The 22187-nt window shown below is 43.3% G+C and overlaps 2 protein-coding genes across 2 annotated transcripts; both read right to left on the bottom strand.

Moving 5' to 3' along the window:
- Positions 1–2169: 2169 nt before the first annotated feature.
- Positions 2170–3892, bottom strand: LOC129602987 (PCI domain-containing protein 2-like). Its single transcript, XM_055502210.1, has 8 exons — positions 3884–3892; positions 3613–3660; positions 3311–3452; positions 3063–3151; positions 2857–2942; positions 2693–2779; positions 2342–2465; positions 2170–2259 (listed from the first exon to the last, which is right to left on the bottom strand). Exons 1-8 carry the CDS (start codon positions 3890–3892, stop codon positions 2170–2172), a joined length of 675 nt encoding a protein of 224 aa, XP_055358185.1.
- A 3884-nt stretch (positions 3893–7776) lies between these two features.
- LOC114848291 (coagulation factor VII-like) lies at positions 7777–22044 on the bottom strand. Its single transcript, XM_029138662.3, has 8 exons — positions 21913–22044; positions 21355–21518; positions 21247–21271; positions 20694–20807; positions 19514–19660; positions 18805–18923; positions 18446–18566; positions 7777–9811 (listed from the first exon to the last, which is right to left on the bottom strand). The coding sequence occupies exons 1-8, from the start codon at positions 21983–21985 to the stop codon at positions 9219–9221; spliced, it is 1356 nt and encodes a 451-aa protein (XP_028994495.1). The 5' UTR covers positions 21986–22044; the 3' UTR covers positions 7777–9218.
- Between the last annotated feature and the right edge of the window lie 143 nt (positions 22045–22187).

The raw sequence follows: 22187 nt of genomic DNA, 5'->3' as shown, positions 1-22187 counted from the left end.
CCACACCCCTTTGAGGAAGCGCATAGACGTGATCCGCCGCGGGAATTAAACGTCACGGTCACTGAATCCAACGATGAAACTGGCTACCTCGTCCTCGTAGTGAAGTTCAACCAGTTTGATCCAAAATCTGACTCTGAAGTTGAATGGGAGGCTGCTGAAGTGGTAACACTTCGAATGGCGCAAGGTACGTCTAACTGGCAATTTCACATTTAATGTAATTTATTGATTTATATAATACGCAACTTGATTAGCTGCTAAAGCTAATACTAATGGTTGCCAATAAGCAGCCTGAATTATAACAACAGAACATTCATAACACGACTAAAGCTTGTTTGGGAGCAAAACTTGATAAATTAATATAAACTCATTTTTACATGTTTTTTTCTTTCTCATGCTGCTGCTGTGTCAAAATAATTTCTCCATAATGGGGTCTTCAGCTGCAGCTTATATTTTGCCATATTTGTCTGTAATTAAGTGGGAACATGTGAAACTGTTGCTGCAATAAATCAGAAATTAAACAATTTTAGAACATTTTACTATTTACAGATTCATTATAACGTACCTGGGAACTCTGGTTTACCACCATAGTTTTGGTTCTCAATACATATTGACCTTATATGTTTTTGATTGCTTTTAGTAAGGTGTATGATATATCAAGTGATAATATATAACTAATAGAAATGTAGTTATTGTTTTTTTCTTCATAAATTTGACAGTACTATGTCTGTGTGTATCTCGAGTTGTTGCAGGTATCTAGCCTAGAGAAGTTCTGTCAGCTGGTGCTGGGGACTTCTAGGGTGAATAGTCTAAGTTGTCATCCCATATTTCCTGGTCTTGTGGATCAGGGCAGTGTTTCCTGAGGGACAAGGCACCTATGTTGGACTTAGACCACCTGTAAAATACCTAAATTATTGTTTTTGTGGCAATACTGCAATAAAAGTTGAAATATTATAAAGCATTTGTCTGTTTTCCCTCATAAAAAATAGTTCAGTGAAACAGCAATAGTCAAAGCCAACTTTATTGTTAACCAATGCACCAGCACTATAATGCTGGATAAGTTACCTTCACAGCTCAATGTGCAGTCACAATGTGCACATACCTTTCCTCCTGAGGGGAGCAACAACTCTTCTACAAAGTAGCCACGTGTCAGTTTGAGAAGCAACCTCTTTGCCTTTCGGTAGCTAGGATGCGTCAGCCTGTATAAAAAAAACAGTCACGTTTGTCCCGTTTACAGTTAGCTGACTAGATAAGCAACAACATACATGTTAGACTTAGATAGAACTTGCCATAACCCAAATTCACAGGTCTACTTGGGCTACGACACACTCTTAAAACTTACTATCGCAGCCAAACCCAAGTTGTACTGAACGCCGCTAGTTGCTAACGCGATGGTAGCATCGCGTTAGCGGCTAACATGACGCTAACAGCTAAAATGTGAGCTGGGTGAATGACCTCAGTACCATATATAACACGATTCGAACCGGACGAATGCTGGAGAGGCTTGGACGCAGACGAAGCTGAAATGGCGTCCACAAACAAAGAAGCATTTAGGCAGCGGTGCCGGCTCCGGTCCATTTACAAGTAAATGAATACATAAAGTTCTTCTTTCTTGCTCCGCTGGTAAAATGAAAAGGCTGCGATGCTGGTGGAACAACCAACAACAGAGACCTTTCTGAACCCCAACGGCCCCATGTCAGTTTGTGTCACAGTGAGTGACTTCTTCTTTTGTCTTTTAAATGGCGGGTGGCAACCAACTGAAAGGTGCAATACCATCTGTGCTAGACTGCACAGTGAGTGACTTCTTCTTTTGTCTGTGACTGAAGTGAGTGACTGAAACGAAATGTTGCAGGTACATTTAGGGGTCACACCACACCAGGAGTGTCTTAACCTGAACCAGGGAATCAAATAAACGTACCAGAATGTCCAAAAAGTGAATTTTGCATGTGCAGGCACCTTTAAAGCGAGTCTATGAAATAAGATAATACCCACAACGCAAACTCTCCAGGGATCACAGCATGATCTAGATGGTATTAATAAACACGATAAAAGATAATGAACACACACTGTACAAACAGACATCTGTGTATTCAACAACTTTTTTCAGATTTAATCAAAAAGGGTTTCTAGGCTGTGAGCCATCACACTGCAGGGAATTGTGGGTAATGTAGACTAGGTGACCATGGAGAGAGGTGGGAATGGATTCTGTTTACTGACCATGCACTTCTGGTACTGATGGGAGATGTAACCTTTGATGTGACCCTGAAAGAAGACAAAGGGTGGAAGAAGAGCTGAGCATAGCTGTCCTTCCTCACATGAACTGCTCATGTCGTTTTGTCCTCACCATGTAGATTAGGTTGGCCAGTATGTACTGCACTTCATCAACGTCCATGTCCTCCACCTGCATCATCCTCAGAGCCACCAAAAAGGCGTCCAAAGGCAGTTGGTGGGTTAGCAGGAGCAGATACCTGCAGAGAGAAGATGGTACAGTGTGTCCTCATCACGTTTGCCTGCCTCTGCCTCTGACGAAGGCTTTGAACTTTAACCTGAACGCTTGGGAAAGAGATGCCCCCATGCCTCCACCTTGTCTTCCTTTGGGGTAATAGTTGTGTACATTTCAGAAATCATCATCTTACATCTGCAACTTTCAAAGCAGTCACATTAGTGTTGAATGTCACAGAGTTGAGAGATTGGCTTTATCAGGATGAGGAAGATCCCACAGCGGATGAAGAAGGTCTCGTGTTTGGACAGAGCCTCGTTCAGCAGTAGCAGGTTCCCCTCACTGATAAACCTGACCTGTGAGATAACCTGACAGCATTACGTCACTTCCCGGGTTGGTGCCTCGAGCCTCCCACTTACCTCACAGCTTTGGTCACGTCGTCAAATTGCATGAGGTCGTATTTCCTCAGCAGCTGATGAGTCGGCATGTGACCCTGAAACAACAGCTGTATTTAGATAATTCTATCACTGTATCTCAACCAGGCCAAATTCTTGATTCATTCAGGATCTAAAACAGTGGAAACTATTTTTACCACTTTCATTTGGTTGAGATTTTAACCAGCAGCAACAGGCAGCAAGCAGATGAGAATCATCTTCTTGGTCCTCTGACTGGATCGATGACACTGGTCGAAGGCATAAGACAGAAACATTTTCGCTACAGAGTCATATTTGGACTAATACTTTTAATATTTACGGATTGATGATCTTCTGCTCTTTTTCACTTTAAAAAAAATATAGTCTCACATGACTCTTCAGGGGAAACACAAAGCATCAAAACATAAACACAACCAAACTCAGAATATTGTGGTACTACGTGGTTTAAAATTACTGTCAAACATTGCTTTCCGACCCACATAGTATTTGTACGTGACCTTCAGAGCTTGACTGTAGTCGTTTTTCAGGTTGGAGCTGTCGATGGCTCTGATCAGAGGCTTACACAGGTGCAACTTGTTGATCTACTTCATCACAGAAGATGAATAAGTTAATATAGGTTTCTGCTGACAACCAGTGCCACAGTTATATTCAACTAAACAATACTTTTTCTTTACTTTTTGCTTATGACCCCAAAAGTTATTTCTTCACGTTTAACTCAGCAATAAGAACCTAAGATCAGACCTTGAAAGAGATCTTTAAGAGCTGGATGCTCAGAAACATAATACCCCACTTTTAGTGTCATCAATCCCAGCAGCACGTTTTGGGCCTGTGGGGGCTGACTGAACACTGGAAGCAACAGAACAGCTCAGCTTTATTCACGTATCAGCTGTGAGTAGCTATATAGTAGGTCATGATTTAGTACAAGACCAGGGTAGTAGTTTTATGACATGATAAACCTAAGTATTGTAGTACTGGCTTGGTTAGAAGTAGCTCATAGCGTGTGAGAACATACCGCCAGCATATTAACATTGGATCCCTGCTCCTTCCTGGTATTTTACCACCCAATCAAGGCAGATGGCCGTCCACCCTGAACCTGGTTCTATCAAGATACTCTTTCCTGCCTAGTGCTGCTCAGCAGGAATAGTTGTTTAAGATCTTAAACCGACCTCGTAAAGTGCCTTCAAATTACTTTTGTTCTGAACTGGCCATACGTAAATAAAGTGATAATGGTATAGTGATAAGAGGCAAGCACGTAGAGACATAGCAGCAGCGCTCAACAACAAGCCGACATGATCCCCGGCGCCATAACACTGACTTTACATTCACCCCCCTCCCACACACACACATGCACCTATGATTATACAACAACTGAAAGAGAAATTATCTGCAAATGTCATATTTTTCCTTGTTTGTTGAATAAAAATGAAATGCAAAATTCCATTTCCATTTACTTTCAAAAGCCCCAAATCTAGTAAAAATGGATTCAGAAATAAAAGCATGGTTTTATATTTATACTTGAACAAAGCATTTGAGTTTTTTGGTAATTTAAATTTGGTATTGCTGTTCTGGTGACATGTAGGAGAGTAAACAGAAAGACAGGCTTGTCTTTGGTAAACAGCCTGTCCCTGCTCTGGACTCCGGCCTCAAACAAAGCAGCAAAACGCCCAGGTTTGAGGATTTCAACATTAGAAATGATTTTTAGGATGTATGTAAACCAACGTTGGAGCCTGATGCTACATTAGAGTGAGGGCCCATATGGCTCAAAGGTCCACAGTTATTTTTTTTATTTTGGGAAATGTAAACACTGAGACCTTGGTTTGAGAATAATGCTGCTACGGTCTGTGATTAGATCTGACAAAATCTTGGACAATGTAATAATAATAATAATAATAATAATAATAATAATAATAATAATAATTGCAGTATTTCTCTAGGTTAGATTGTTCAAAAGCAACAAAACACATGTTTCCACTTTCCATTTGATTTATTTCTTAGTTTCCATTGTTCCTATTGAAACGGAGACAATCAAGCCAGTTCACTGATGAGCTCATAGTTGTGAATGTTTCAGTTGGATGATGCTGATCATCAGAATGTTTGCTCTGAGAGGATAGAAGAAGTTTTAGTCAGATACAAAACGTGAAGCACCCTGAGGAACAGGTGTCTGTCTCTGGGCCAAATGTGACATAATTAAGGCGCAGCCTCTGTTTCACAGTTGCAGCCTGTGAATTGGGCTGTGGTGCCTCTTGGCCCGCTTGCCGGCTTTCTCTTTGGACACCAGGTGGTCAATGCCGTTGCGGATCCAGGGGATGTACTTGGACACCTGGGTGTAGACGTCGGCTCTGCGAGCACAGGCTTCGCCCCAGCTGACGACGCCGGTGACAAAGTAGGTGCTGCTATAGCGTGTTACATGCGGCCCGCCACTGTTGCCCTGGCAGGCATCCTTTGGATTTGGATTTGTTTAAATATACTGATAGGTGCATGATAGAAAGTCAGGCAGACAAAAATGTACTGTAATGTCTTGATAATAAAAGTAATACATGCACTGTGCTTGAGTACTTTACAACTGCATATTTTAAAAATCAAACTCATAAACTTCAAGTAGTACAGTATGATAGTAAGTAAGGTAGCAAGTACTAAAATACAAAAGTGAGTTTGTGTTTGCATGGTCAGACCCACCTAGTTTTACATAGATGTAGCGTGACTGGTTCATGCAGTGAGCAGCCGTGAGGATGATGTACTCGTTGAGAATGGTTCCTCCACAGAAGCCTATGTCTTTATCATTCAGCAGAAGAGCCTACAAGGAAGATTGGTGTAAGCTGTGAAAAAACAGGTTTTCCCACAGTTCATATTCCTACTAGACCTGCGTGTGCAGTAAACATCCACATGCCGCCACAGCATGCGTGCGTCCACGTATGTCCTGTTGTGGGACTTGATGAGATTCAACCTGGTAGCGTTACCCACAGTTGTGTTCTGTCTTTCATACCTAAAAACAGTTCGGACATCCTCGGAGATGATGGCGCTGCATTTGTAGGTCTCTGCAAAAACCAATGATCAGAGTTTGTAGACACGAAAATGTGTCAGTGAAAGAACCACAAAAGCCATGATGTGAAGTTAGAAGGATCAATCACCTACTGAGACAAAAGCTGCTCTATCTGAGGTAACACGTGTCATTGTTTTGATTTACCTATAAAAATCTTCAGCAACAATAATTTCCAAATTCCTCTGTGCCGTCAGCACACAAACACTGAACGTTGCCTTGGATGACGTTGCAGAGATTCTCACACCCAACATTTTCGGTTTCGCAGAGCTCAGGAATAAATGCAAGCAAAGAAAAGACCAGCATCAGGTGGAGCCACAGGTATAAACTTATGCTTTAGTTACTGGGCAGGCGGTTACACAGCAGCTTTACGTTCAGGCTCAAAGAGCCAGTGTTTAAAATGCAAAACCTGAAACACCTAATTAAGGGGTGTCAATCTCAAACCAGTCCCTTGCTGGTTTTTCAACTCTCCTTCCCCAGAGCCTGCTGTTTACCTTGATCAGGTGTGTTACTGAAGTCAATCAGCAGCTGGATGAGCCAAGTGACACACCTGTTCAAGGTGATCAGCAGGAAGAGAAAACCAGCAAGGACACCCGCCCTCGAGGACCTCAGTTTGACACTCCTGCCCTAAATGCAATGTGAAGCCACAGTAACAAGATGCTTATGTAACTCTGGTCACTAAGTCTGAGTCTGTACCAATTTCACAGTTGAAGCCTTGGTATCCAGTCTGGCAAAAGCATTGGTAGCTGCTAATTCCGTCTTGGCACAGTCCTCCATGAGAACAGGGGTCGGACTCACACGCATCTCCATCTGTACGACAGTAGACTCAGTCAGAAGAGCTCCAGGACACTGCTGGCCTCATATGAACATGTTACATCCATTACATACAAAACGCCATTTAGTGTTTATGAACAGGTGCCTTACCTGAATATTTGGTCCAGAAGCCATTCTGAAAAAAATAAAATCTGGTCAGAAGGTTAATAGTCAAAATGTTTGAACCTGCAGGTACTGTAACACTGTTTAACTTCATCTGGATGCTGGACTCTTAAAACACTGAATCCAGTAGTTTACACGTTTCAGCCTCTCCAGTGCATTTAAAACATCTGAAGCAGCAGAGTTAAGTTTCCCACAACAAAGTCTCTGAACAATATTTAGGTTCCCTGGGTTTTGACTAGAGCTGCTAAGTCAGAGGTCTGCAACTATGGTCCTTAAGAGTTACTGTCCTGCTGGTTTTCCAACTCTCTCTGCTGATTACCTAGATCAGGTGTCAGTCAGCTGCTGATTGGATTCTAAGTGATGATGATCCCAGGCCTGTTCTTGATGAGCCTCAATCCTCACACTCTGGTCACGCCCCCTCGCATCCAGCCACTCCCACTTTCTTGGTTCCCCCATCCCCAGTGTTATCACCACCACACTCAGCTGTGCCTTCCCTTTTGCCTTCAGTATAAATACACAACATCTGCTACAACTCATTGCTATCATGACTCTGTCACTCATAGAGAGCTTTGTTTGTGAGTCTTGTTTTGCTTATGAGTCTTATTTTCTTGTTGAGTGTCTGTTTGCCTGTATTCCACTATTTAGATTGAATATGTTGTATATGTGTCTCAGATAGTCCAGTCCAGTCTGTGTTTTGTCTTGTTGACTTTCCTAATGCTTTTAGGATGGTCATGTGGCCACTTTCCCCTCCTGAATTGTAAATTACTGTGGTTGTTGGTGTTTTGTGTTGTATTTTTTGTTCTTGTGCCTCTGGCATATTCTCTAACATGAGGTGATTTAATGCATGAAATGAGCTTCATGAGACAACACCAGTAAATGGACCCACCAAAGAACTGCAAAGAGATAAACAATAATAAAAGACACAACAAAAAAGCTGTTGAAGGAGTTTAATTCGGTATCGTGCAGTGATCATACAGGTCACCACAGATGCTAAACATCTTCACCTTCAACATTATTCAGTTCTTTGAAAACATTTGAACTATATTATACTTATAAATCACACAAGGACTGCAGTTCCACTTAAACTATGGACTGTGTGCATGAATGATGACATGTATGGGGTGCCAAATGTAAAAGCAGCACCTATAACTAGTTTTCTCACATTTAACTAAATGACACAACATGTTTTCTCACATTTAGTTACATGTGCAAAAGTCTATCTAATGTTAAATACTAATGTAAATGTTAAATATAAATGTAAATGTTAAATGTAAATGTTAAATGTAAATGTTAAATGTTAAATGTAAATCTAAATGTTAAATGTAAATCTAAATGTTAAATGTTAAATCTAAATGTTAAATCTAAATGTTAAATCTAAATTTTAAATGTAAATGTAAATGTTAAATGTTAAATGTAAATGTTAAATGTAAATGTTAAATGATCGAACTGAATATTTAAGTAGACTCCACCCCCTACTATCCTAGATCAGTGACGCGGACTCAAACACGTCAAACAGTACGCATAGCTCCGCCCACATCTGACTTTGGATCGGTGCACGAAAATACTGGAGAGAAGCCTGAAGTCAAAGCCATCATGGCCGCCAGCTCCAACTCCCTCCCGTTGGGGGAGATTGAACGGGCTGTAACGGCAGGTGTGCGGAAGTTAACTAAAAGGTCTACAGATCAGATGTGGGCGGGGTTTGCGCGCACTGTTTGAGGTGTTTGAGTTTTCGTCTCTGATCTGAGACCAGCGCTGTTTGAGGGTAGGGATGGAGTCTACTTGCACATTCATGAATATTCATGATATGAGATCATGAATATTCATGAATGTGCAGGTAGATATACATTCTCGTACATTTAACATTTACATTTACATTTACATTTACATTTACATTTACATTTACATTTACATTAAACATTTAACATTTGACATTTAACATTTAACATTTAACATTTAACATTTACATTTAACATTTACATTTAACATTTACATTTACATTTAGACTTTTGCACATTTAACTAAATGTGAGAAAACATGTTGTGTCATTTAGTTAAATGTGAGAAAACTAGTTATAGGTGCTCTTTTTACATTTGGCACCCCATAGACATGTGGACATATCAGCATTTCTGTAACAGTGACACCAGCAAATCATGCAGCACAGTCACGAAATAGAACAATCATTTGTCTAAACTGATTTCAAACAGTGTAACAACCTGTTACTCTGTCAAACCTAAGCCAAAATACTGTTCCGATGTTTCCTGTAACTTATTCCATAGTTAAACTGGAAAATATATTAAATACACATTTAGGAAGGTGTTAGTGATCAAACCTGAACCTGCCAAAATAAATGTAAATTTTCGAGCACTGACTGACCTCAGGTGGTCAGGTTGTCATGTGGAACCTTTGTGTGGTTCTTGGGCTGATCGGTTGCTGCGGTTCGGTTTTGGATCCACTCCAGGTAGTTTGACAGGCGGGTATAGATGCCATAGTTACCGGGGCGGGCGCAGCCCTTCCCCCAGCTGACGATCCCCAGCAGGAACACTGTCTTCCTGTACTGTGTCACCAGGGGCCCACCGCTGTCGCCCTTACATGAGTCCTGCTTGCCTTCGATGTAGCCAGCACAGAACATGTTTTCTGTCAGCACCACGCCGCTCTCCTCTATACACTGCTGTGTCCGGATCCGAGGCACTTTCAGGCTTCTCAGGACATTGGAGGTGGGTCCGTGCTCCCCTCTCCTTCCCCAGCCACTCACTGTGTGTAGGCTGACGGCCCAGAGCTCCCGCTCGGCCAGTTGGCGAGTGGGTAGGCAGACGGGCACGATGTACTGGGTCCAGGTGATGGGCGCCACCAGGCGTAGCAAGGCCACGTCGTTGTCAGCCGTGAGAGGTGCATACCTCTCATGCATGATGATCTCAGCTACTTGGATCAGCTGCTCTGTGCCTTCGTTTTCCTCAGTGTTGTGTTCACCTGAAGAACAAAGAACATGTTCAGTTAACACAACCAGTATATACGTACACAGCAGTCACACTAGTGTAACATGCCCCTGATGATGACCAACCCTCTCATTGGGGTTTATATGAGGCAGCACAATTGGTCTGAAAGCAGCAAAGCTAACAAGTTTGACGTGAAGGTATCTCAGTTATGTACTGTAGCTCCCACTGCTGAAATCTAACGGGAATCTCAATGTTACTATACATGTTTTGAACTTTTAGCTCGATTTTTAAAACATTCTACAGCATAATCTGTCTCCATAGTTTGATCCAGGTATGTGACTGTGTCATTTAGCGTAACAGATTTGGCTCTGACCATTTACCTACAGTAGAGTCCTTTTAATTTGGGCCTCCTTTTAAATTATGCACTGATAAGGCTCAAGGTTCAGATTCTGTTAGTTCTGATATAACAGTGTCAGAATACACAATGTGTGTGTGTGTTGGCTGTGGTGCTGCCCAAGCAGCACAAATGGTTACTTGAGCTTCAGAACTAGGCCACAGTGCAATAACAGAAGGTTCTTGGTCCGATGATTCATGTTACATGAATGAATGGGTGTGTTGACACCTGGACCAAATGGCACCAGGTAAAATGTAAGCGTCAGTGTGATGTTGTGGGCATGTTCTGCTGAGTCTTTGGGTCCAGCCAACCACATGGATCCTGTCATGAATACTTTGATGGCTGTGGTCTTATTCTGCAGAATGATACATCCTGCCACAAAAATGCTTTAAGGAAAACAATCAGTTTGAGTTGTTGACTTGTCCTGAAAATTTCTATCAGCTATCGGTAAATTGGTAAAGGACAAGATGCTCCTGATCCTGAAAACACGACACAAAACCAGTGATGTGCGGTCAGGGTAGGCAGGGGAGGCCTCAAAGGCACAAAGTCCTCAGTCAGATTTTACAATCATAATGTCTTAAAAGTGTGTATTGTTCACTTTTTAATTGTCAGAATGCGTATTAATACTGGCCATACTGTATTTTACATTTTATCATCATTCGTATCTCGCCAAAAGGAACATGATAGGTCTTGAAGGTATGGGGTGCCGAATGTAAAAGGAGCACCTATAACTAGTTTTCTCACATTTAACTAAATGACACAACATGTTTTCTCACATTTAGGTAAATGTGCAAAAGTCCAAATGTAAATGTTAAATGTAAATGTTAAATGTAAATGTAAAATGTAAATGTTAAATGTAAATGTGAAATGTAAATATTAAATGTTCGCCGAGTGTAAACTGAATATTCATGAATGGCAAGTAGACTCCACCCCTACCCTCAAACAGGACTGGACTAAGATCAGACACGCGAACTCAATCACCTCAAACAGTGCGCGCAAACCCCGCCCACATCTGATCTGAAAACCTTTCTTTTTAGCCTGGACGTAACTTCGGCTAGCTAGTATAGTTAGCTAACTAATTCTCCACTGGCGCCACAGAAATATTCCATTTAAACCTACTTAACTCCCCATTAATGGTGTTTACAACAGAACAGCAGTTTGAAGCGGAGCCTCAGCCCGCACACCTGCCGTTACAGCCCGTTCAATCTCCCCCGACGGGAGGGAGTCAGAGCTGGCAGCCATGATGGCTTCGACTTCAGGCTTCTCTCCAGTATTGTCGTCCACCGATCCAGAGTCAGATGTGGGCGGAGCTATGCTACTTTTTGACGTGTTTGAGTCCGCGTCACTGATCTAGGATAATAGGGGGTGGAGTCTACTTAAATATTCAGTTCGATCATTTAACATTTACATTTAACATTTAGATTTACATTTAACATTTAGATTTACATTTAACATTTAGATTTAACATTTAACATTTAGATTTAACATTTACATTTAGATTTAACATTTACATTTATACTTTTGCACATTTAACTACAGATGGAGCGGTTCATTTTCGCTGATTTCAGTCACAACTGTCAGTGCCCTTTCTGACGCTGATCACACACTTATCACACCCTCATGAGCCGACTGTCAGCAGCCCCCCTCCTTGGTCTGTCTGGGGAAGGTGTTAAAAATGATAATGAGGCCACCCCCATTTTAGCACCAAAGACGCAATTCTAGGGTAAAACCAAAAGGTGGAGCTTTAGTATCTGACCTGTAGAGTTAGGGTCAAACAGCAAGTATAGGCACAGTTCTGAGAACAGGACATAGATCTGATAACGTCAGTTCTTCACCGTTTGCTAGGGCAGACAGACAAACAGACAGACAGACAATAGTCTGTCTAAACAGTCAACTAAAAAGTTGAGAAAACTTGAAAAGTTGACTTTATGTCAGAATTGAATATTGTACTTACTTTTTTTAATCATAGATAAGCATCTGCAGCTCACGCTGCCACAGCTGCCAAGGTACCTTCTGGAGGTTTATCAGTTACTGGCTGTATTAGGTTGAATTGGACTTTACTAACGTACCTAATGAAATTCTTAAATTTTCATTTTAGATATTTGGCCATATTCACTTGGATGTAGTGTGTGTCAGTCTGCCTGCTTTAGAAGCTTTTTTAAATTAAACAAAATGAGCATTTTGCATCTTCTAATGAAGCTTAAATGAACATAACAATAGAGGGCCTCTTTTCAGACAGAACAACCAATCCACAGCACTAGTTAGACTGGTTTCACACCACCCCCTTCTCCCCAAAGCACCAGAGTCCTGCAGTGCTGTTACCTGATGTAACCAACAGAAGATTTATCAGAGATCCATCACTTCAAAGAGCCTAGTGGTTAAAGCACACAACTTCCCACCCACAGTTTTTTTTAAACAAACCGTTTTTGTTAGTTGGTGGTTTAATATAAGAAACTTTTAAATCCTAAACCATGAACTAAATGCTTTCTTTTTAACAAGTTTTATTTACAGATTTTATAAACATCCAGTTCTTTTGACCATTTTCTAAACCAGGTAGTCTGAAAGTTGGGTACATTCTTTTAGAACAGAAATGTTTCTCAAGGAGCTTCTACATTATATGTCCTTCATGGGGGACGTGGTATATACATTCAAGACTGACGGCGAAGCAACTAGTAGCTCAGTGTTCCAACATCCACAAACGGCAACTGCTATCACAACTTGAGATTGACGAGATACAACACAAATGCTACGGCAAGGGGGAGCCAGGACGCCAGGTCAGAGGGGAGGTTTCACCATCTCCCCAACTGGGAACTGGGTACGAAGCCCCAATGAGCACAGACACGCTGAGCGAGGCAGCGACTGACCTGAAAGATAAGATCATGGCGAGATTGAACAGGCAACCCCGAAGCCAACTACAACGGCTAAGTGAAGTACGATCAGAAAGTCTCATGGAAGATGTGAATGCAGCATTGAGAGCGATCCCTACCACAACAATCACGGAAACCAATGAGCTGATATACGCTTCAGCATCAGTGATCCTAGAGGTGCTCGGCTATAAGAGCAACCATGGGAGCCATGAGAAACAATACCCACCATGGAAACGAAGGTTGGAGGCAAAAATCAAGGCAGCTCGGAGGGAAGTGAGCCAAATGACAGAGGCCCAGAGAGGTGCAATGAAAAGACCGATGCCCAAGAGGTACAGCCAGATGACCATACCTGAAGCACTCAAAACTGCCAAGCAAAGGCTACAAGCCTTGGCCAGCCGCCTAAAGAGATACACCAGAGACAATGAAGCCAGACGAATAAACCGGCTGTTCACAACACAACCTGCGAAAGTGTACTCTCAATGGCAGGGTAATAACAGCAGAGCAGACCTGCCAAGGCTGGAAACTGAACAGTACTGGAAAGGTATATGGGAGAGGGAGGCGTCACACAACAGCGATGCACAGTGGCTGGTGGATCTGAGGGAAGAGCACAGCAACCTCCCTGAACAGAATCCAGTGACTATCACAGTGGCAGACATCCAACAAAGAGTCTCAGGTATGAAAAACTGGACAGCACCTGGCCCTGACATGATCCACATCTACTGACTAAAGAAGCTCACTGCAATCCATGAGCGCCTGGCAGCACAAATGAACCAGCTGCTAAGGGATGGGACTCACCCTAAATGGCTAACTGAAGGGCGAACGATCCTGATAATGAAGGATCCCTCAAAGGGTACAGTCCCATCCAACTACTGGCCAATAACCTGTCTCTCCACAACATGGAAGCTCATGTCATGCATCATCGCCGCTAAGATAAGGGGGCACATGGGTCAATACATGAGCGAAGCACAGAAGGGCATTGGTAAGGATACCAGAGGAGCCAAACACCAACTCCTTGTTGACAGAACAGTTGCCCAAGACTGCAGAGTGTGACACACCAACCTGTGCACAGCCTGGATCGACTACAAGAAAGCCTATGACTCAATGCCACACACATGGATCACTGAATGCTTGGAGCTGTACAACATCAACAGAAATCTAAGGGCCTTCATCGCAAACTCGATGAGGTTGTGGAGAACCACCCTTGAAGCCAATGGGAAGTCACTTGCCCAAGTATCCATCAAATGTGGCATATACCAAGGAGATACACTGTCCCCACTGCTGTTCTGCATAGGTCTGAACCCCCTCAGCCAAATTATAAACAACACTTGCTATGGATACCGACTTCGGAACGGGGCCACCATAAGTCACCTCCTCTACATGGATGACATCAAGCTGTACGCTAAGAATGAGCGAGACATCGACTCGCTGATCCACACCACAAGGATCTACAGCTTAGACATCCGGATGTCATTCGGGCTCGAGAAATGTGGGAGGATGGTGACAAAGAGAGGCAAGGTAATCCACACAGAAGGGGTCTCACTCCCAGAAGGAACAATAGCAGACATTGAGGACAATTACAAGTACCTTGGAATACCACAGGCGAACGGCAACCTTGAACAGGCAACAAGGAATGCGGCAACAGCCAAATACCTCCAACGAGTAAGGCAAGTCCTAAGAAGCCAGCTCAATGGCAAGAACAAATCCCGGGCAATAAACAGCTACGCCCTGCCAGTGATCAGATACCCTGCGGGAATAATAAGGTGGCCAAAGGAAGAGATACAGACCACAGATGTTAAGACACGAAAGCTCCTCACCATGCATGGAGGGTTCCACCCCAAATCCAGCACCCTGAGACTGTACGCTAGCCGCAAGGAAGGAGGCCGAGGACTAGTGAGCGTGAGAGCCCCTATCCGGGATGAAACATCCAAGATCCATAAGTACAAGTATAAGGCTCCGACAGATGACGTGCTGAGTGAATGTCTCAGGCAGTGGAGAACAGAGGATGAGATGCTGGAAGAGGGACAATCATGGGAGGACAAGCCCTTGCACGGGATGTACCACCGGAACATAACTGAAGTGGCTGATCTCAACAAATCCTACCAATGGCTTGAAAGGGCCGTGCTGAAGGACAGCACAGAGGCACTCATCCTGGCTGCACAGGAGCAGGCCCTGAGCACCAGAGCCATAGAAGCCCAGATCTACCACACCAGACAAGACCCAAGGTGTAGACTGTGCAAAGAGGCCCCTGAGACGATCCAGCACATAACTGCAGGGTGTAAGATGCTGGCAGGCAAAGCAAACATGGAACGCCATAACCAAGTGGCTGGCATAGTATACAGGAACATATGCGCGGAGTGTGGACTGGAAACCCCAAGGTCAAAGTGGGAAACACCTCCCAAGGTGGTAGAGAACGAGCGAGCCAAGATCCTGTGGGACTTCCAGATCCAGACTGACAGAATGGTAATGGCGAACCAACCAGACATTGTGGTGGTGGAAAAAGAACAGAGGAAAGCCGTAGTGGTGGATGTGGCAATACCAAGCGATAGCAACATCAAGAAAAAGGAACATGAGAAACTAGAGAAATACCAAGGGCTCAGAGAAGAACTGGAGAGGTGAAGGCCACAGTGGTGCCTGTGGTGATCGGAGCACTTGGGGCAGTGACCCCCAAACTGGAGGAGTGGCTACAACAGATCACTGGAAAAACATCAGAAATCTTAGTCCAGAAAAGTGCAGTCCTAGGAAGAGCAAGGATACTGCGCAGAACCCTCAAGCTCCCTGGCCTCTGGTAGAGGATCCGAGCTTGGAAAGTGGATGAGACCACCCGCGGAGGGAGAGAGTAGAGTGTGTGCATATATACACAAACCTCATGCACTTCCAGTCTACCTGTGAGCCTGGATTACACATCACTGCTCCACCTGGTGCATGTCACGTCTTGGGTCAACTTCCGGCATTACTTTGAAAGGACTTCCTGTTTACGTCATGTCACAACTGGTCCCTGCTTCTACCGGTCATTATCCACACCTGCACTTCATCAGTAATCAGTTCACCTTGTATTTAAGCACCACCTCTCACCCCAGTACTTTGCCAGATTGTTGCGTGACATTCACCACATTCCAGCGTTCTGATTTCTAGCCCAGCCTTGTTATCTTGTACCTTGTTTTTGACCACCGACGCCGACCCTGTCTGTGTTGTACGCCTTGGCCTCTGATCCTGTCCGTTAACGACCATGCTTGCTTACCTGACGACGGCCCTACCTCTGACGGAACGGTACTGTAATCTTGAGCCTTGTTAACGAACCTTGCCTGTCCCTGACACCGATTCTGCCTGATCCTTTGTACTGCTACGTATTGACCACCTGTGTATGACCCTGCCTGATCTGGACTCTGTGTTTTCGGAATAAACTCTTATTCACCATCTTCAAGCTGTGCTGTGCTGTGCATGTGGGTCCGTGAGCTACAACGCCCTGACAGTGCATGACTGCGCAATTGCAGGTCATTTTTTAAAAAAAGGTTTAGGGGGCGTTAACAAGGCAGCGACGCATTAAGTACATCACAGTGGGGGGTCATGACTGGTGTAGGGGGGCTTGGTGGAATGGTATCTAAGTCATGCTAATGTCATAACAAGATCAGCCTGAAATCCAGCAGGAGCGAGGCAGCGAAATTTTCCGCTACATCTGTAAATGTGAGAAAACATGTTGTGTCATTTAGTTAACTGTGAGAAAACTAGTTATAGGTGCTTCTTTTACATTTGGCACCCCATATGAAGGAACATATCTTTTCTGGTTTTACGGGTTTAGTGCGATCAGAAAAGTAATTATGTCACAAAAACATTGATAAACACATTAGGCAGGTTGTGCCTAAAGTCATGGTGTAGAATGAATCTGTCTGAAGGCTGCTAACATTATGCTGGAGACAAAATGTGAAATAAAAAAGGATTGTGTCGGGATCTTGTATCGGCCTATTCACTGACAGTTTCAGCATCGGGGCTGAGGCTCCCCTAGCTGGTGCCTCTCTTCCGATTTCTTGCCATATTAGATCAGAAAATGTGCAGATCTAACGATTTTTACTCAGGAAAATTTTAAGATAATTAAAATTATAGGGAAAAATATTTTTTATAACATGTATAAGACAGATAAATGGACAGAAATAAATTTTTATTTTACGTTTTTTTAGTCATGTTATGGTACTGTCAGGCGAGGTGAGGCCCTGCCTCCCCTGACCGCACGTCACTGGTTTCACTTGTGTTTTGTGTCGTGTTTTTTTTGTGAACAATCAGGAGCGTCTGGTCCTTTTCTGATTTACCTGTTACCTGTCGGCCGGAGCTATCAGCGCCTAAGTAAACTGTGGGTGAAGCGAAGCAGAGTCAGAGAAGGTGTAGGTCTCAGCTGATGGTTGAAAGTGAATGCTGCGGACTAAATAAACAATCACGATTTTTCAGATTTTTCTGCCTGTGTCTTTGGTATCGATGACTCCTTGAGAGACCCTGCAGCAGCACTGGACTTCTGTTTACTTGTAGACAGGGTTGATCAGCGGGAAGGACCAAGATCCTGCATTGAAATCCAAGCCTGTCTTACAACTGCATTACTGTACATATAGCCTGTACAAAAGCAATTGTTAAAATAAACGTGCTCACCTAAAGCAAACGTGTTTACTGTGGTCTGATAAATGGTCACACAGAGTCACAATGGTAGCGTTACTAGAACAAACCCATCTTAACTCCAGCTGCATCATAACATAGCATAGCATTGCTAATAGCCTGTCAGCTAACATGCTACATTAATGTATGATAGAAACACCAGTTTAACGTTGGTGCAACTGCATCACCTCCGCAAATCACAAGAGTAATGTCACATTTCATACACATGAATATGAGCCGTCATGTCTGTCTAATCATTAATTAATTTAATTTTAATTAATTAAAATAAATAATTTGACTCCATAGGGCTCAATTTACTGGAGCATCCGTAGGATCCGTGAGGCTCTACCTCACGTCATTAGAATCTGCTGGTGGCATCACTGTCCAGAGATCAAAGCTCACCATCAGGGGTCAAAAGAGGTTCATTTTGTAACAACTCAGGGCTGTTTTGACTAAACGGGACCAACACGTTGTCTGGCATGTTGTTACCGATGGGTGAATGGTGGCTAAGTCTAACGTCACAGACCACAGTGTTGGACAATGAAACACAGTGCTGGCAGTAAATGGCACGGATAACGAAAAATGTGGATTTACGGAAGTAAAAATAAGGCTAGTTTATGTATTGATTTGTTTTCTGAGTTTGTGATAGAGTTGCATTAAAGGTTTGAGTTGATGCAGTTGGCCGGTAAACATCCTGTTCATGTATCTGTTGCTACAAAAGTCACATTTTTAAATTTAGCAGCATGTTTCAAATGTAGAGACGGAGTCCAACCTGCAACCACCTTCAGAAAGTGAACGTCCGTGTTCTCCATGCAATGAGACGCTGTGAGGATCCACATGGGTTTATATATCACTCCTCCACAGAAGCCTTTTCCTTTATAGACCAGCAAAACCTTCAAAACAGACAGCAACACTTTCATTAGGACCTGCTTTTACACAGGACATTCACCGGGTAAAACTGGTGGGAACAAAGCTGCATAACAACAACCAAAACGTCTCTGGAATACAATACGTGTTTCTTCAAGTAACAATCAGGTTCCTATTATGATCCATCCTTGGCTGAGTTTTACAGCTTGTGCAGTAACCAACCCAGAGGTATCGTCAAGTGAGTCACCTGCTTCTTGAACTCACCTGCCAGGGACATTCACCCTTGGGACATTCCGTTCCTCCCACGATTCTTGCTCGAGGGTCGAGCTGGTGAACTTTGCTTTCATGCTGCAGGATAGGGACCATGCCACATGCTATAGAATCTGAATCCACACAAGACTACAGTTAACAACAAATCTGTGGAAAAGTAACTGGAACACACTGTGGTTGGTTTGGTTCACGTTGGTGTCACTCATGGCCTTTATATTTTTACACACATCTTCATCCAAATCTGAGAACGGTGCTACAGTAGTTGTTGTTAAAGATCAATATGGCCAGAATAGGCCACATTTGACCATCTCCTTTGTTTCAGTTTGTCAAGTTGTGATGACTGTCATGTAATGAATCCAACGTTGCGGAGACCACTGTACCAGCGTCTGACAACAGCTCTGAGACATTCATCTTGACATTAATTGTCTTGCCTGTCGGGGTCCTACTAATGGCAGGACCTTCTGTGGAAAAGGATGTCCTCTACCTGTTTTGTGGGCCATGTTATTATTTAGTCCTCTTCATTAATACCAAACTGAGGCTACTTAACCCCAGGCTACTTAACCGTCCAGTATCAGTATTCCAGACGTTTCACTGACCTGATGCAATTGAAAGACATTAATCTAAATGAATCTAAACAGTGTGTCATTATCAATCATATATATGCTTAAATGTATTTTTCTTTTTTTGTGAATGAAATGTCCACCTCTTGCTGTGCAGCTCAGCCCGTCTTCATTTAGGAAGTAGCCATCAGCGCACGAACAGTTGAGCCTTAGTCCTCCCTCGCCTTCACTGCAGAAATGCTCGCAGCCGCCGTTATCCAGCAGGCAGGTGCTGGGGACAGTCTGGGCCTCTGAGGACAGCACAGATACCATCAAGAATTCTGAATGACAGCTGATCTGTGTAAGGATTTAATTACGACTGGCATTTAAAGAATATAACAACAACAATTACGTTTTTTGAGCACACGGCAATGAGAACAAACATATAGTGTACAGTGCGTGTCCACATGTAACAGAAACAGGTGAAATTGTGTAAATAAATAATAATCACTAACAGTCAGAGTGTGAAGCCTCATTGTGCTGTTGTTAAAACAGCGGCATATGATTTAAATAGAAACAGTAACTTCCTCTACCTCGTCTAGTTCCTTAAACTCAGCTGAATGGATGCTACAGCAGCTAGTGTTGCACCAGACCCTGATCTACGATCGATCTCTGACTGATTAGCTTCTGAGGAGTGAACTACAACAGACAGGGCTGCAGGGCTGAAGGACAAGGGTTACTGATGTCAAAGCTTTAGATGTAGTGAGGTATCCTAATAATCATGCTTTCTCTGATGCCAATATCAGAATCTCTGGCTGGGTCCATTTTATTGGCCAGATTGAACACTTTTTAATAATACAAATAAATTAATAATAACACAGGCAAGGGAGGTTTAGAGACGGTGGTAATAAGTAGAACCAGTAAAAGGTGAAATGAGATCCAACAGTAACAGATCACTAGATAGAGAAAGACCAGTTTGGGGAAACAACAATAGACACGGGGCGGACCAGGATGGCCACACTAAAGCAGAGCTAGAGGATGAAGTTCAGTGACGAGCTGGATACCAGAGGTGAGGTCACGGATTCAGTCTGTGAGGTAGTCAGAATAACAGTTGTACCCATCAGGCCTGTGTCTGTAACACTGGGACCAGGAGCAGCTGAGCCGAGAAGTTTCATACACAGATCAATGGCTGAGTCTTTACCATCAGCCCTGAGATGTGTGTGTGTGTGTGTGTGTGTGTGTGTGTGTGTGTGTGTGTGTGTGTGTGTGTGTGTGTGTGTGTGTGTGTGTGTGTGTGTGTGTGTGTGTGTGTGTGTGTGTGTGTGTGTGTGTGTGTGTCTTTACCCAGCTCACAGTTGATCCCGGTGAACTGTGGCAGGCAGAAGCAGTTGTAGGATGAACTCTGGGAGTAGCAGGTTCCACCGTTCAGACAGGGATTGGACAGACAGCTGTCAGTCACTGAGAAAAAAACAGTCATAACACACTTATAACACACAACACTTCATACTATGACTATACTAATAGTCATAGTATGAAGATGAAACTACACGTGATCCTAAAATTCTGTGAAATGTTTGATGCTTAGGCGGAAGGTTTAGAGCCACCTACTCTACCACTGATCAACCTTCTATCACAGTGGCTTTATTTTTCTGAAACACCAGTTTAAGCCAGAGCACCAGCACTGTTGTTACAGGTGATACAATCCTACTGCAGTGGGGGAGGATGGGAGGATTAATGAGCAGAATCATGTTAATGTCTCTCTGCTGACTAATCTTTCAGAAGGCCAGAGGATCTGCAGGAGGGTTTTAAGCCGCTGGCATGACCCGAGCAGGAAGAAGGGCCTTGTGTTTACATCACTGTTACTTTCACACACTCTTAAAGGTAAAGAAATTCTTACCATTGTAGATTTTCCAGAATTCGTTCTGTTGGAAGCGAAAGTTAAATGGAGTTAGACTTGAAACACTGAACCACCCTGTGAGCTGTGAGGCCGAGCGTGAGGTCGCACCGTGGTCTCCGTGTGCTCGTACACCTCTCGGGCCTCTTCATATGAGCAGGTCTCCTCCAGACACTCTCTCTCCAAGTTTCCTTTTTGCAGCTCCTCGAACCATCCAGAGTTATGCCTCCGAGTCCGGTGCAGGATGCCATTGGCTCTGTCTGGATTCAGAAATACTGACACAGAGGAGGACAGCTGTGAGTCTTCTCTGCTGCCACAATTGTGCTTTTGTGTTATTATACATTCAAAGGATTTTAACCACTGGTCTGAACTGGTCAGTATGAAATTGCTTCTCTTCATTTTCCACCGCATCGCTATTAATTTCTACAGTTAAACCCATTAATGGTGCCCAGAAGATGGATACACACTGAATTGGCACCCCCGACCTGCACTTTTAATATTAGCATTTGTTTGCTTCTAGTAAACTATCACAATCTATATTGAACTAACTGGAATGAAATGATTAATGTTTGACTTTCCCTCTATGGGCCATAAGCAACTAAACCTTCCATCCAGACAAAGCTGTACCATAGTCGCTACTCATTTACGACTGATTTCAGTTCTCCTCACCTGACGCTGACTGGCAGCTGCAGAAGCTGAAGACCAAGATTACCAGGACCCTCAGGCACATTGTTGGCTTCATTAGAAACACGAGGGCTCTGCTGCTTCTTTACGGATCCAAAAGTTCAAAGTCTGATAAACCTCCCCCACCAGCTGATCACATGCTCCAGTAGACCACATAAACAGGCTTCACATGAAGGAGAGGAAGCGTTGTCCTGCTCTGTCTAAACAACTGGTGTAGGACTCTATACGTGTATATACTGTAGACTGAAGTGTTCTACTGA

Source organism: Betta splendens, chromosome 2 (assembly GCF_900634795.4).
Source record: "Betta splendens chromosome 2, fBetSpl5.4, whole genome shotgun sequence".
Taxonomy (NCBI): domain Eukaryota; kingdom Metazoa; phylum Chordata; class Actinopteri; order Anabantiformes; family Osphronemidae; genus Betta; species Betta splendens.
This window is presented reverse-complemented; position numbering and strand designations above follow the sequence as displayed.